Genomic DNA, 12,633 nt, shown 5'->3' with positions numbered 1-12,633 from the left:
CATGATAGAGTGACAAGATTGTCCCGCCTTAGTCTTGTAATGTAATGTCACCTACCCATGGTCCACGAACCATGGGATTGTATAAATAGGGTGAGGCTCTAAGTGTAAAAGATAATTGAGGAAAAATAAGAGTCGAAGAGCAAGAGTCTAAGTGATTGAGTTGCAAGTGTACAGTGTGTCCTGGGTCGTAGAGTAGGAGAAGGCTCTGCAGTTGAGTGCGTAGAGGCCTAGTTATCCATAGCTGAGTGTGCGGACCCCTGCAACTAAGTGTGCAGAGTGGAGTCGAGTCTGTAACCGAGGAAGAAAATAATAAAGAGAATTTTTATCTTAATTCCGTGTAATTGTTCTTGGGTTATTACATGTTTGGTATAAATTGCAATTATATTGTTTATTCACCGCACACACTTATATGAATGATTTAGACTGCTAAGTATAACTTAACGCATACAAGTAGGCTAAGTTAATCAACTAACAATGGAATACTAGTAAAGGCTTGGGTAATAGCAACGTTCAGCCCTCGAGTAGGGCTACGCTAAGGCAACATCTCAGGCTACAAGGTACGGGAAAGTGTGCGTAGCGACGGGCGCGCAGGGTCGAACCACGGACCACTTGAACTCATAAAAAAATCTCCAGGGTGCGGAAACCTGGTTCTAGCACCCTCCCATACTACTTCGGGTGAGACCTCAGTCCGCGCTCCACGAACTATTGCCGAAAGGGCCATTAGTACTGGGATTTGTTTAGGTAAATCACCTCTGAACCTGGGTCAGGCCCCAACAAGCCAACAATTGGTTCCATTGTCGGGACTAGGATTTGCATAAGAGATTTCTGATGTCGTGTCATTGGAATCTAACAAAGAAAGAAATTGAAGGGTGGTTGGACATAAAAATTCACGAGTTCACGACGCAGGAAAACAAGAATCCGCGAGCATCAAAGGAACAGTGGTTAGCGCGCTACCTATATATGGAAATCCACGGAATTTTCTTTGCATCCTTCCCCTCTGAGTTGTATGAGTGGATCGCGAAGTGAGCAGACAGTCAAGGAACGTGTAGGCTATTGGGTTGTGTTATATTCTTTCCACGACTAGCCCACGTAGTTAACTGGGGGTTAGAAGGGGGGCGGATCCCCCCCTTCGTTGCACCGATTGCGTAGCGGGGGGAGTCATAGGGGGTTTGAGGGGTGTAGGTAACCCCACTCTATGGGGGCTGGGGCAATGCCACGTAAAATATTGTTTCTGGACCCTAAATTACGTTCAATGGACCTACCCATGGTTTTGTGCATGATTTTTCGCACATGGTTTTGGACACGATGGTTTTCGGTCCATGGTTTTGAACGCAATGGTTTTCGGTCTATGGTATTAGATGCTTCGGCATGTATAAATATGTATTGTAACATTGAAAGGAACATAATGAAAAATCAAGCTGGTAGTCCTAGTTTTGGGATCTAGGGGAAAATCTCTGTGTATATGTGTTTTATGTGTTATGCTCTTGCTATTGTTTATTTTCTGTGTTTTAGAATTCATATGCAGGTAATTTATATATGGGTTTAAAACCTACATATACTCGACAAACCAATTGTGTGGACTCCAGAGTTGGTGCACAAACTAGAAGCATCAGGAGATAAAATCGTGTGCGCTATGAACCATTGGCTCAATCGGATTATAAGAGGGTTTATCACCAAATTCGCGGTAGACACGTCAGTCAGCTATAGTGAGGCGGAACGACGCTTCCTCAAAGGACCGCAAGGTAAGTACGTTAAATATTTGAACACTTGGATTAAAATGCTACTGTGTGAAAAGCGGGTTATGAAAATAAATTGATGTTTGGGGCTACATGAAGTGGGAGGATTTATAGAAATGAAGGTAGCACAGAGATAGAAACTAGCCCGTTGATTTCACCTCCACGAGAAAGCGAGGAAGAGCTCACGAAGGTTTCACCAAGAAGTGCGATTAGTCTGATAAGGCAACGAATTCTGCGCATACCACCTCCACCTACACCACCACCAATTTCACCATCTTCACCCCCATCTCTGCTCACACTGCCTCCGCCACCACCACAATTCAATATGGCAAGCACAATAAAATTGTCGGTGTTCAAAGGAGTAGGGAACGAAGATCCAGAACAATTTTGGTGCATGGTAAAGGCTGTATGGGAAGTGCAAGGAGTCATGGATGACAACATAAAGAAGGCAACGCTGGTAAGAACATTACAGGATCGTGCACTGACGTGGTATATTAAGCATTATAATGACAATCCAAACACAAGGATCATGTATATCCAAGCTGCGCTAAATAGGGAATTTAGCAGGCCAAAATCAGAGACACAGTCGATTATCGGGTTTAAGGAAATTGCGATGCTTCTAGGCGAGATCCCTTGGGAGCTGGATTAGAGACTGAAGGGTATGATTTGCAAAGCCAACATGGCCTTGACGGATGGAGAGCACTGCGCATGGTTTGTAGCGTCACTAACGCTGCATCTAAGGACCGCGTTGTCACAACAGAAGCTATCCACTCATGCCGAAGCTTTCGAGATCATAATGAGACTACACTAGACCCCAATACAAGATCCTAGCTTGGGAGTCCAACAGATCCATGCAGAGTTGAAAAACCTGTGTCTGGAGATGCAGAGTTTGAAACAAGATAGGACAAGTCGCCTAGAGGCGCGCGAGGAGGTATAGTGCATAAAGTGCAAAGTCCAGGGACATGACAAGGACCATTGTTCAATTTTTGCAAACTACCTAGTGAGACAAGGGCCAATGCCATTGAGACCAGAGGCACAAGCAAGACTAAGTGCGGTGCCTCCACTATGGTGCACGATTTATCCGATAGGAGGGAAGCATGCTACAGATAACTGCTACCTATTACAAAAGTATACACATACGTCCCAACAGTTGTTTTGTAATTTCTGCAGATAATTAGGCCATGATGAGCATACTTGTAGAAGTTATGAATTTATGATGGATCAGACTCCTACCTACAGAGTTCAGACAAAAATGCGAGCCCTCGATCAAAACGCAGGGATCGCGCGCATTGGATTTCAGGGGCACGAATGAGGACGAGGTGGAATGGGACCAGGAAGGGGTCGCAAACAACTGATTTGCTACAATTGCGGAGGGCCAGCGCATTATTCCCACGATTGTACAAATTCGATGAGAGCATCATGTTTATATTGTACCCAGTTTGATCATGAGACGGAGGACTTCCCCACACTGAAAGGGAGGTTGCGCAATAAAGGAACACTCCAACCTCCACTGACTCAGAACCTGCAAATGATGAGGTTTGAGCCACGCGAAGAGGACCCGAATGTAAACATCATTCTCCGAAAAGGTATCACGACAGCAGATGATAAGGGCAAGTAGCCCGAAGAAAGTGCCTGGGTTAGCAAGGCTCCAACAAAGAAACCAGAGTTCGATTTGGAGCACGCAAGGAGACATTCATGGAAGCTAAGAAGAGCTTCACAGAGGCCTCCACTTCAGGTAGTAAAGACAAACTAGACCCAGAGATGGACTCATCAATGCTTACTACCTTTCTGGAGACATGCAGGAAGTCATTGCATGACACCAAGGCTGTAAAGGGACTGTAGGAACTCATCACTAGGTGCGTTGGGTCAGGAGAACCGTGCGTAGTCCGGAAGCTCAAGAAGCACACAACACGAATAGGAAGGGAGATGAGATTTACTACACAAATCAAGGAATATGAAATGGATTGAGTGATTCTAGATTTAGGATTAGACGCAAACGTACCGCCAAAGCAGGCATGGGAGTGCATAGGCAGGCCCACGTTGCAATGGTCTCCTATTCAATTGCGAATGGCGAACCACCAAAAGATCCTACCGATGAGAAGATTGCAGGGAATAACGGTAGATATCGAAGGTGCGAGCGCGCTTGCAGATTTCAAAGTGATAATGATTGTTGATGACAGAAATACCTCTACCATTCTACTAGGAATATATTGGGCCACTAACATGAATGGAGTGATAAATCTAAAGAAGTGCAAGATCATTTTTGAGAAAAAGTCACTACGCGTAGTGGTACCTTTAGACCCTGCAGAAGGATTGCGCTACACAAAGCCAGTGTGTGAGGCCAAGACTAAAGACGACCTAGACTGTATCTACAAAATCACCACGTGGGAGCAAGACTAGGTGAATCCTACAGCGGATGGCAGAATTTCGTGGGAGCACGAAAGCTCTTACACATCAGATTTGGATGAAGAAATAAAATGATGGGAGAACCAGTTACACAAGGTAACCATGCTCAATTGCAACATAATGATAAGACCACTGCGCTGCATGACAACAAAGTTAAGGGATCTGCCTATGTATGACAGGTTGAGCAAGGTGGATGATTTCCTGAAGAATTTTGAAAGAGAAGTACCAGAAAAACAGCGTTTTGACACTCTGAAATGGGCACTGCGCGCTACGCCCGTAAGGTGGTGGGGTACGCATCCGAGAAGTTTTGAGGACTGGTACGGATGCATAAGGATGATGCGCCTACGATTTGGGAAACCATAGATGCAACTAATAGACAAGTATGACGGACGGGATGATCCACGTGTACACCTCACGAAATGGACCAAGGTCTACGGGGAAGAGCCACAACCTGAATGGGTGCATTTGTTCTGTCATACCCTGGATGTCATACCCATGAATTGGTATACTAAGACGGAGCTCCACCATACCACGAGTGAGTGGGATATCTTGTGTGAAGGATTCCTGTTAAGCTTCACGTTTGAAGATCATTGGTGGGATACTTTTGATGATGCGCTGAGCAACTATCTTCAAAATACCCCAGGAGCCAATGGAAGTGCTTCAGCCAGAATGGGCGACATAGCTGAGCAGCGCGCTGGAGGGTTACAATGTAATACTGAGGAGGATGATGAGGATCTATGGAAAATTAACATCCCAGAAACTAAAGGTTGTCGCAAGGTTCGAGGACCATCGATTGAAGACCCTGACATCACCGCGCCGCTAAAAACAAAGCAAGTAAACATTGGGATGGAGGCTGAACCAAAGTACGCAATGCTCGGTGACTATTGGGATGATGCCACGATGGATAAGGTCGCTGAGTTACTCCACGAGTACCAAGACTTATTCCAGACCAAATTTATGGACTTAAAATGGATCATTGGTGACTTAGGGATGATGAAGATAACCCTAAAACCCGACGCAAAGCTAGTTAAGTAAAGGCCTTACCATTTGAATCCGAACTATAGGGAAAAGGTCCGCGTAGAACTGGATAAAATGCTCGCAGCCGAAATTATTGAGCCGGTGGAAGAATCTGACTGGGTGAGCCTAATGGTGGTGCAGGAGAAAAAGCAGAAGGGAAAAATAAGAATATATGTGGACTTTAGGAAACTGAATGATGCTTATGTACATGACCCATTCCCGACACTGTTCACAAACAAAGTATTGGAAAATGTTGGCGGACAAGAAGCATACTCGTTCACGGATGGGTTCTTAGGGTACCACCAAATCAAAATTGCGCCAGAAGACAGCATCAAGATGACCTTCGCAATCGAATGGGGATGCTTTCAATACACTGTTATGCCGTTTGGGTTGAAGAACACACCAGCCATCTTCTCGCGCATCATTGTTGCCACATTCAAAGAAATACATCCATAAGTTCCTAGAAGTCTATCTGGATGATTGGACTGTCTTCGAATTGGTTAAGCACCATGTAGCAAGCTTATGCTTGATGCTGAATACTTGTTGATGGCACCAGAATAAATTGAACCCTAAGAAATGCACATTCCTTATTCCCTTTGGGAACCTGTTGGGACATGTGGTCTGCAAACAAGGAATGATGGTGGACCCTATGAAAATTGCAGTGATTCTAAATTTGGAAGCACCGCAAAGTGTTAAACAGTTGTGTGCTACCTTGGGACACATAGGTTACTACAGGAAATTCATCAAAAACTATGCCCAAATCACCACGGAGATGGAGAAACTATTGAAAAAATATGTCACATTCTACTGGAATGATGATTGCATGAAGAGAATAGATGTCCTAAAGGGTAAATTGGCCTCTGCTCCAATCCTGGTCTTCCCAAAATGGGATGTGGAGTTTCATGTCCATATTGATGCTTCGTGTATCGCGCTAGGAGTTGTGCTCACACAAGAGGGTGGAGAGGGCTTAGATCATCCTATCGCATTTGCAAGTCATAGATTGTCCAAAGCTGAGAAGAACTATTCCACAACTGAGCGCAAGGGGTTGGAGATGGTGTACACGCTCCAAAAATATCGGCACTATTTGCTAGGAGGACATTTCAAGATGTATATAGACCATTCCACGCTAAAGTACTTGGTCAATAAGGTTGTGTTGGGTGGGCGCATATGTAGGTGGCTCTTATTGTTCCAAGAATATGATTTTGAGGTCATGGTCAAGCCTGGACACTTGAATGCAGGACCGGATCACTTGTCGCATATTGAGACGGGCAAGGAACCTACTAGTTTGGATGAAGGATTACCTGATGCACAACTCTTTGCAGTGTGCAACACGGAGTGGAAATTCGAAGAGATAATCCACTTTCTGCCAACAAGGATTGCGCTGAAGGAATACTCCATCCAATAGAAGAAGGAACTGGTGGTGCGCGCGGCAGATTTTCCTGTCATCGCAGGCCACCTATACATAATGGGAAATTATGAGATATTGCGAAGATACATACCTGAATTTGAACGAAGTTAGATCCTCGCGGAAGCACATGGGGATGCCACAGGAGGACACTATGCAGGATGCGCGATCGCACAAAATATTCTTCACACAAGGTTATGTTGGCCAACCCTTCACCAGGATTCAAAAGCACACTATAAGGCCTGCAATATATGTCAAAGGACCGAAAACCATCGCGGAGGGACGAGATGCCATTGAATCCACAAATGACACTACAAACGTTCGAGAAATGGGAAATTGACTTTGTGGGATCTATCAAACCTCAGGGAAAGATGGGCACATGCTACATCATCACCGCGACGGAGTACTTGACACGATGGGTGGAAGCGCAACCAGTCAAAGACTACACGGCCACTACGACTGCACAGATTTTGTTTGAAAACGTGTTGACCTGATTTGGCCGTCTGTTGGTCAATTTATTGGGCCTAAATTGTTGCATTAAATTATCAACCAGGGAAACTCGTAAACTTGTGATGATGCCAGCAAAATATATGCAGGAGTAGGCAACTAACTCTATGTCTAGCTAAATTATTTACGATTCAATATAGTATGCAAGGGAAGAGGCTCCTAACTAAGGAGGTCCTGGTTGTCCTTCCTTACAGTATCATAGAGAAATCATTGATTACATAAAACTAGAAACTTGAAATGAAGACAAGAGAATGAACTTTAATTGTTGTTCAGATTCAAGGAGAGAGAAAGACTAACTTAGTCTCTTGATTGTCCTCTCATGTACTAATCCAAACTAAACTAAGATTCATTCATAAGCATAAGAAATGAAATAACTTGAAACATAAAAGCAAAAGAATGAATTTCAATTATCATGCAAATCAAATAGAGAGAGAGAGCCTAACTTAGACCCTTGGTTATCCTCTCATATGCTGATAAGATTCTAATTTACAACTCATTCATCAATCACAAACAAATCCTCAAACATCTAAGCAATTAAATGAAATAAGATCTAATATGAAATAACATGTTCCTTTGATCCTTCTAGAGTGAGCTCAATTCTCCTAAGAACAAAGTGACAAGCTATTCCATATACTACATTAAGGCAACTTATATCTAAAACTACATAATGGAAATATATGTACAACTTATATCTAAAACTACATAATGAAAATATATGTAAAATGAAGCTTTATTCTATGCCATCATAAGTTGGATACAATGCTCCAAGAGTACTCCCCTTGGAATGGAGGAGGTACTCCTATTTATACAATGGGATGAGATAAGAAACTCATAATGATGATCCACTAATCTCTCTTTTAGTTCCATACATTTCTCAACCATCTAGACACATAGCCCTATCCTCCATGAGGTCCATGATCTTCTCCATGAGATCATGATCTTTTCCATGAGGCTTATCTTATCAAATTCGAATTTGATCATTCAAGGCCACATAAAGATGCCCTGGAAGCTTCCTTTGTACCTACACATGTCAACAAACTCATTCTAATTGTTAGGTATAAGTATAAGCATATTATTTCCTAAAGTTTAGCCATAAATCCACTTAAAAATGTTAAGAATTAATAAACTTTGGAAAAGCATAGTTATGACCCAATAATGAGGTAAATGTAATGATGTGGAGGTGGAATGGAGGTGACATGAAGGTAAAATGTGAAGATATTGGTGAATAATGGAGTGAAAATAGGGACTATTTTGAGGCCCAACATCTCCCCCAAACTGAAGGTATTGCATGTCCTCATGCAATCTATTACATTACTTTTTGGTACTTGAGCTTTGGCTTAAATTCTGCATGATATCATTTACTTAACTTTTGCAAAGAGTTATTTTGATGAACTACAACTTGGTTGGTTCTTGTGTTTCAACCATCTTTTGTTTGTTGCGTTCAATGTATGATCTTTGCATATTGATAATGTGCTTTTTATTGCAGAGTATTTTTGTTGGAATGCATCATGGTTGGTACTTGTGTAACAACCATGATTGTATTGGCATCCAATTAACTTTTAAATACTTTTGTCAAAGCCGTTTGTATGCTCATGTAATAGTGAATATATTTTGAAGGTAAGTGGGGTTTAGAATGTGATATATGAATGTGGATGTGATATGAATGTGACAAAGTATGTATGTAAATGTATCCTTTCCCTTAAACGGATGGTTTGGGAAGTTATGTGAAATGGGGAAAGGAAGGGGAAAGGAAGTGAAGTTTTTCCAAAAATTATTATTCTAACTTTTCAAGGAATTTAATGGTTAAAAGTTAGAAAATATCATACCTTAGCTTACCCTTCCAAAAATGGATGAGAGTTGTGCATGTGTGGCTGCAAAAACTGTTGTTCATAGTCTTCTTTATGGTGGATGAAAGATAGATCTGTATTGTCGTATCGGCTGCTGGATCCTCTGCTACTAGATGATGAATCTGAGGAGTCTGCTGAACATGGTTGAAAGTTGTATCTGCTGTTGGATCTTCTGCTGCTGGATGATGAATCTGATGAGTCTACTGAATGTGGCTGAAAATCTATAAGGCTTGGAAGGTATACAAAATATATAAGTTACATTTCCCTCCCAGCCTTATTTATTGACTTGTCCTCAAGTGATGACAAACTGAAAAACAATGAATGGAAATTGGCTTCATCTGCTACAAAATATGGGTCTTCAAGTCTTCAACGCTCGATGGCACAAATCTTACTATGTGATTAAATGTGTCGATGTCGAACATAGCAAGAAGTTGTTGACTTAGTGGCCGTTAATGAATGCCCCTAGCCAACACAAGAGCTCCCACCATTGATTCCAATGGGAGTTAGGATGCCTAACACATCTTTGTAGGTATGAATAAATGTGTCATGGTCGAGTCACCTACAAGATCCAACGAACAAGGGATATTAATGTACTCCCATTGTTCATTGGCAAGAGTACTTGCCATTAAGGCATGCAAGCCTCTAGGTGTTTTTTCAGTGATACTTAAGACTCTAGGACTTTGACTCAAGCAGGGTTTTTATTGGCGGGAATGAAGGGGAATGGTAATGACAAGGAAAATGGATGGATGTAAGGAAATGCATGATGTATGAATAAGAAATCTTGTTGTGAAAAATGGATATGGAAATTTCATGCTTACAATTGGTGGAATTCAAAATCTATTTTAGAAAGGGAAGTGCAAGGTAGTGGTTGTGGAGATGGATTTGTCTTCAAAATTTTTCATGAATTTAGTCTTTGGAAGACTACTTGTCATCACACTCAATCTCCTTAATGATCACTTTGTTATCCTGTAACCTGTAAAAGAACTTGGCAGAAAGTAAACATAAGTTTGTTCAAGAAGAATTGCGCATTTCCTTTATGATTCTTACGCAAAAATGTCATACCAAATAAAACAGATTTAAGAGAAATCAAAGTGGCGAAAGTAACTCAATTCATGATATCAATTTCAATCCATTCTTAAAAACAACCATGAAAAATAATACTCCCTGTTTGTGTCAGATAACTCATGAAATGTGCTTGGCAATTCTGTTCTACATATTAGTGCATTATAAAGCATAGAACAGAAAGATATGATGAGTTAATGCCAACTTGAAGCTATCGAAACAAGAATCCTCCAATGTTTAATAAATTGATTTGTGAAATTTTTTTCCAAGTATTCCATTTTTTTTTATTTTCAAAGCTGTGTGAATTTTGTGAACTTTTCTAATCAATACACACAATATTCGTTATTTTTTTTTTTTTAAATAACAAATTAAAAACATTTTTTTAATTTATTATTTATGTTGATTTTTTAGATTTTTGTTTTTTTTTTAAGTTGTAAATAAAAAATAAATAAACTATAAAAACAAAACAACAAACCGTAAACCGTAAGCAAAAATAGTGGGCAATCTCCTTGATCCATATCTCTCGAATAAAACCCAATCTATATCTCCTTGATCCATATCTCCTTGAGAGAGATATGGGCAATCTCCTTGATCCGAATCTCTTGAATCCGCACTGAGGTACATGTTGTTCGATGCTCCTATTGTCGGCGCTCTGCAGGTTTTTTGTTGGGAATGTCGAATGCTCGGTCGAACGGAGTAACAATAATTCAAAACCCTTCCTGACGCCTGGGAGGATTTCTTTAAGATTTGTTGGAGGGGTCGGTGGTCATAGGATACTGCAAGGCCGATGCAGAAACCGTTGGAACGCTGGAACGCTGGTCTCATGGCAGGATCTTCTTGTATGCACCAAAGTGCCACCATCACAACTTTTCTGGCTTCATCCTCTTCTCGCACTCCATCTACCAAACGAGGACCACGATTTCCATTAATTTCCCCTCCTGAAACCTCCGAATGATCGTGGCAGGAAGATAGCAGTCTTCTGCTGGAGCTGAGAGGTCCACGCACCGCCGCCCGGATACGAGCTCCAGCAACACGATGCCCAAGCTGTAAACGTCGCCATTCTTCACATCATCCATGAGAGATGCGAAGTCTAAACCCTTAGTCTCTGGATGCTAATAATGGAAAGTTCTCTGCGGTACATGGGCATCTCTCCAGATATTGTGGTGATTGGCCCAGGTAGGGACCAGTATGTAAATCTGAGACTCAGGTCGAAACCATTTCTGGAACTCTGCAAAAAGACAGCAAGCGCCAGTGCCAGATAGAGCTTGGACAGCTGCAACACTCTTATCTTTCAAGAAATCTACATTTTATCCATATGCAAGTTTGATAGAATCGTCAACAATCTTCACACTACCTGCTAATGCCCCATTTCTTCTATTATGGTGACCTGAGGATGGCTGATCAGGTTCTTCTCCATTTGCTCTATTTCAAATAAGGATGTAACCCAAGAACATGCTCTGGCATAAAATCATGCCGAGTTAATATACCAACTATTGGAGATCTATTAGAAGATTTAGGCACCACACAAAGATGGCGTAAGCCTAATTGTCGAAAAAGGACAAGTGCCTTTGCCAATGACATGGTCTCCACTACTGTGTATGGAGATGTATTGGTAAAAGGATGCAGATCAACATACATTTCCATCTCCTCTGCATGTACTTGTATCTGTTCAAGCTTGAAACCTTTTCCTGAACCAGGTTTTGCAACGTCCACAGAAGAAAATCGCTGACTCGGATCCCCATAACTAGGAGCAAATGTCCGAGATGGTAGAAACGTCTTTCTCTTCTCTATTCCAGCAAAAAGTTACATATGTTGTGGAGGCACTGCAAACAGGCCACTTACAAGGTTGTAAACACCGACTAACACAGCCACAAGTGTGAAGAATGCCACTGGTGAGAGGCCTGTATATGCAGGAATAGCTTCCATCAAGGCTCCCCATAGACCCATTTTGCCCAAGATCCAAGAAGGGGTGATTCAGAATTGCTTGCAGTATTCGATAAGGGATTAGGTTTTGGTCTGATTCAACACAAAGCCTACAACAATGCAACAGCTTCTGATGATTTTACACGGCATAAATGAAAACCAAATTGCTAATGTGGTTTATTGTGTGAAGTACAACTCCATTATTCCTGAGCAACTTCTGTTGTATGGTTGGCTTCGTGAAGAACATCCTTAGCCTTTCTTCGCCTCTACTGAATCTTCCAAAGGCTCATCGATTTCCAATTCCCTTGTAATTTTAGAGTCAGTGACTTCCCAATTAAATTGCCCTGCATAGAAAGGAACATTTAAACCAAAATTAAAACTTTTTAAGATGATTTTTTTATTATTAGTATTTTTTTAAGTCTAAAAAAAACATGCAATTAATCCTATCTTTGAAAAACAAAAATGGTAATCCTATCAAAAAAATGGTTAGTTGTTAAAATGATTTTTTTATATATTTTTTTTAATGTTTTTTTTATTTAATGTTTTGCATTTTTAAATATCTAAAAAACAAAAAAAAATGGTTTTTTTTTTTTTTTTTTTTAATATCTAAAAATAATAATAGTTAGTTTTTTTTATTTATTTTTTAATAATAATATGTGTATATATGATACATATATTATTATTATTTTGTGGAATTTTTTTTATTTTTTTAATCTAAAATTAAAAACTA

General features: G+C 40.9%; 1 protein-coding gene across 1 annotated transcript in view; it reads right to left on the bottom strand.

Annotated features, from left to right (window-relative positions):
• The window catches only part of BSH (transcription regulatory protein SNF5, putative (BSH)), a 424,444-nt gene extending 412,517 nt beyond the window's left edge, over positions 1–11,927 (bottom strand). Inside the window, exons 1-4 of the mRNA XM_089380810.1 lie at positions 11,812–11,927; positions 11,468–11,724; positions 11,165–11,280; positions 10,758–11,024 (exon numbers count right to left, since the gene is read on the bottom strand). Coding sequence (XP_089236936.1) covers positions 10,758–11,024; positions 11,165–11,280; positions 11,468–11,724; positions 11,812–11,927 — 756 coding nt within the window. The remainder of the gene's footprint in view (positions 1–10,757; positions 11,025–11,164; positions 11,281–11,467; positions 11,725–11,811) is intronic.
• Between the last annotated feature and the right edge of the window lie 706 nt (positions 11,928–12,633).

The sequence above is a fragment of the Pinus tabuliformis genome, chromosome J (assembly GCF_031772625.1).
Source record: "Pinus tabuliformis cultivar Carrire ecotype Pingquan chromosome J, CPIR1, whole genome shotgun sequence".
Taxonomy (NCBI): Eukaryota; Viridiplantae; Streptophyta; class Pinopsida; order Pinales; family Pinaceae; genus Pinus; species Pinus tabuliformis.
This window is presented reverse-complemented; position numbering and strand designations above follow the sequence as displayed.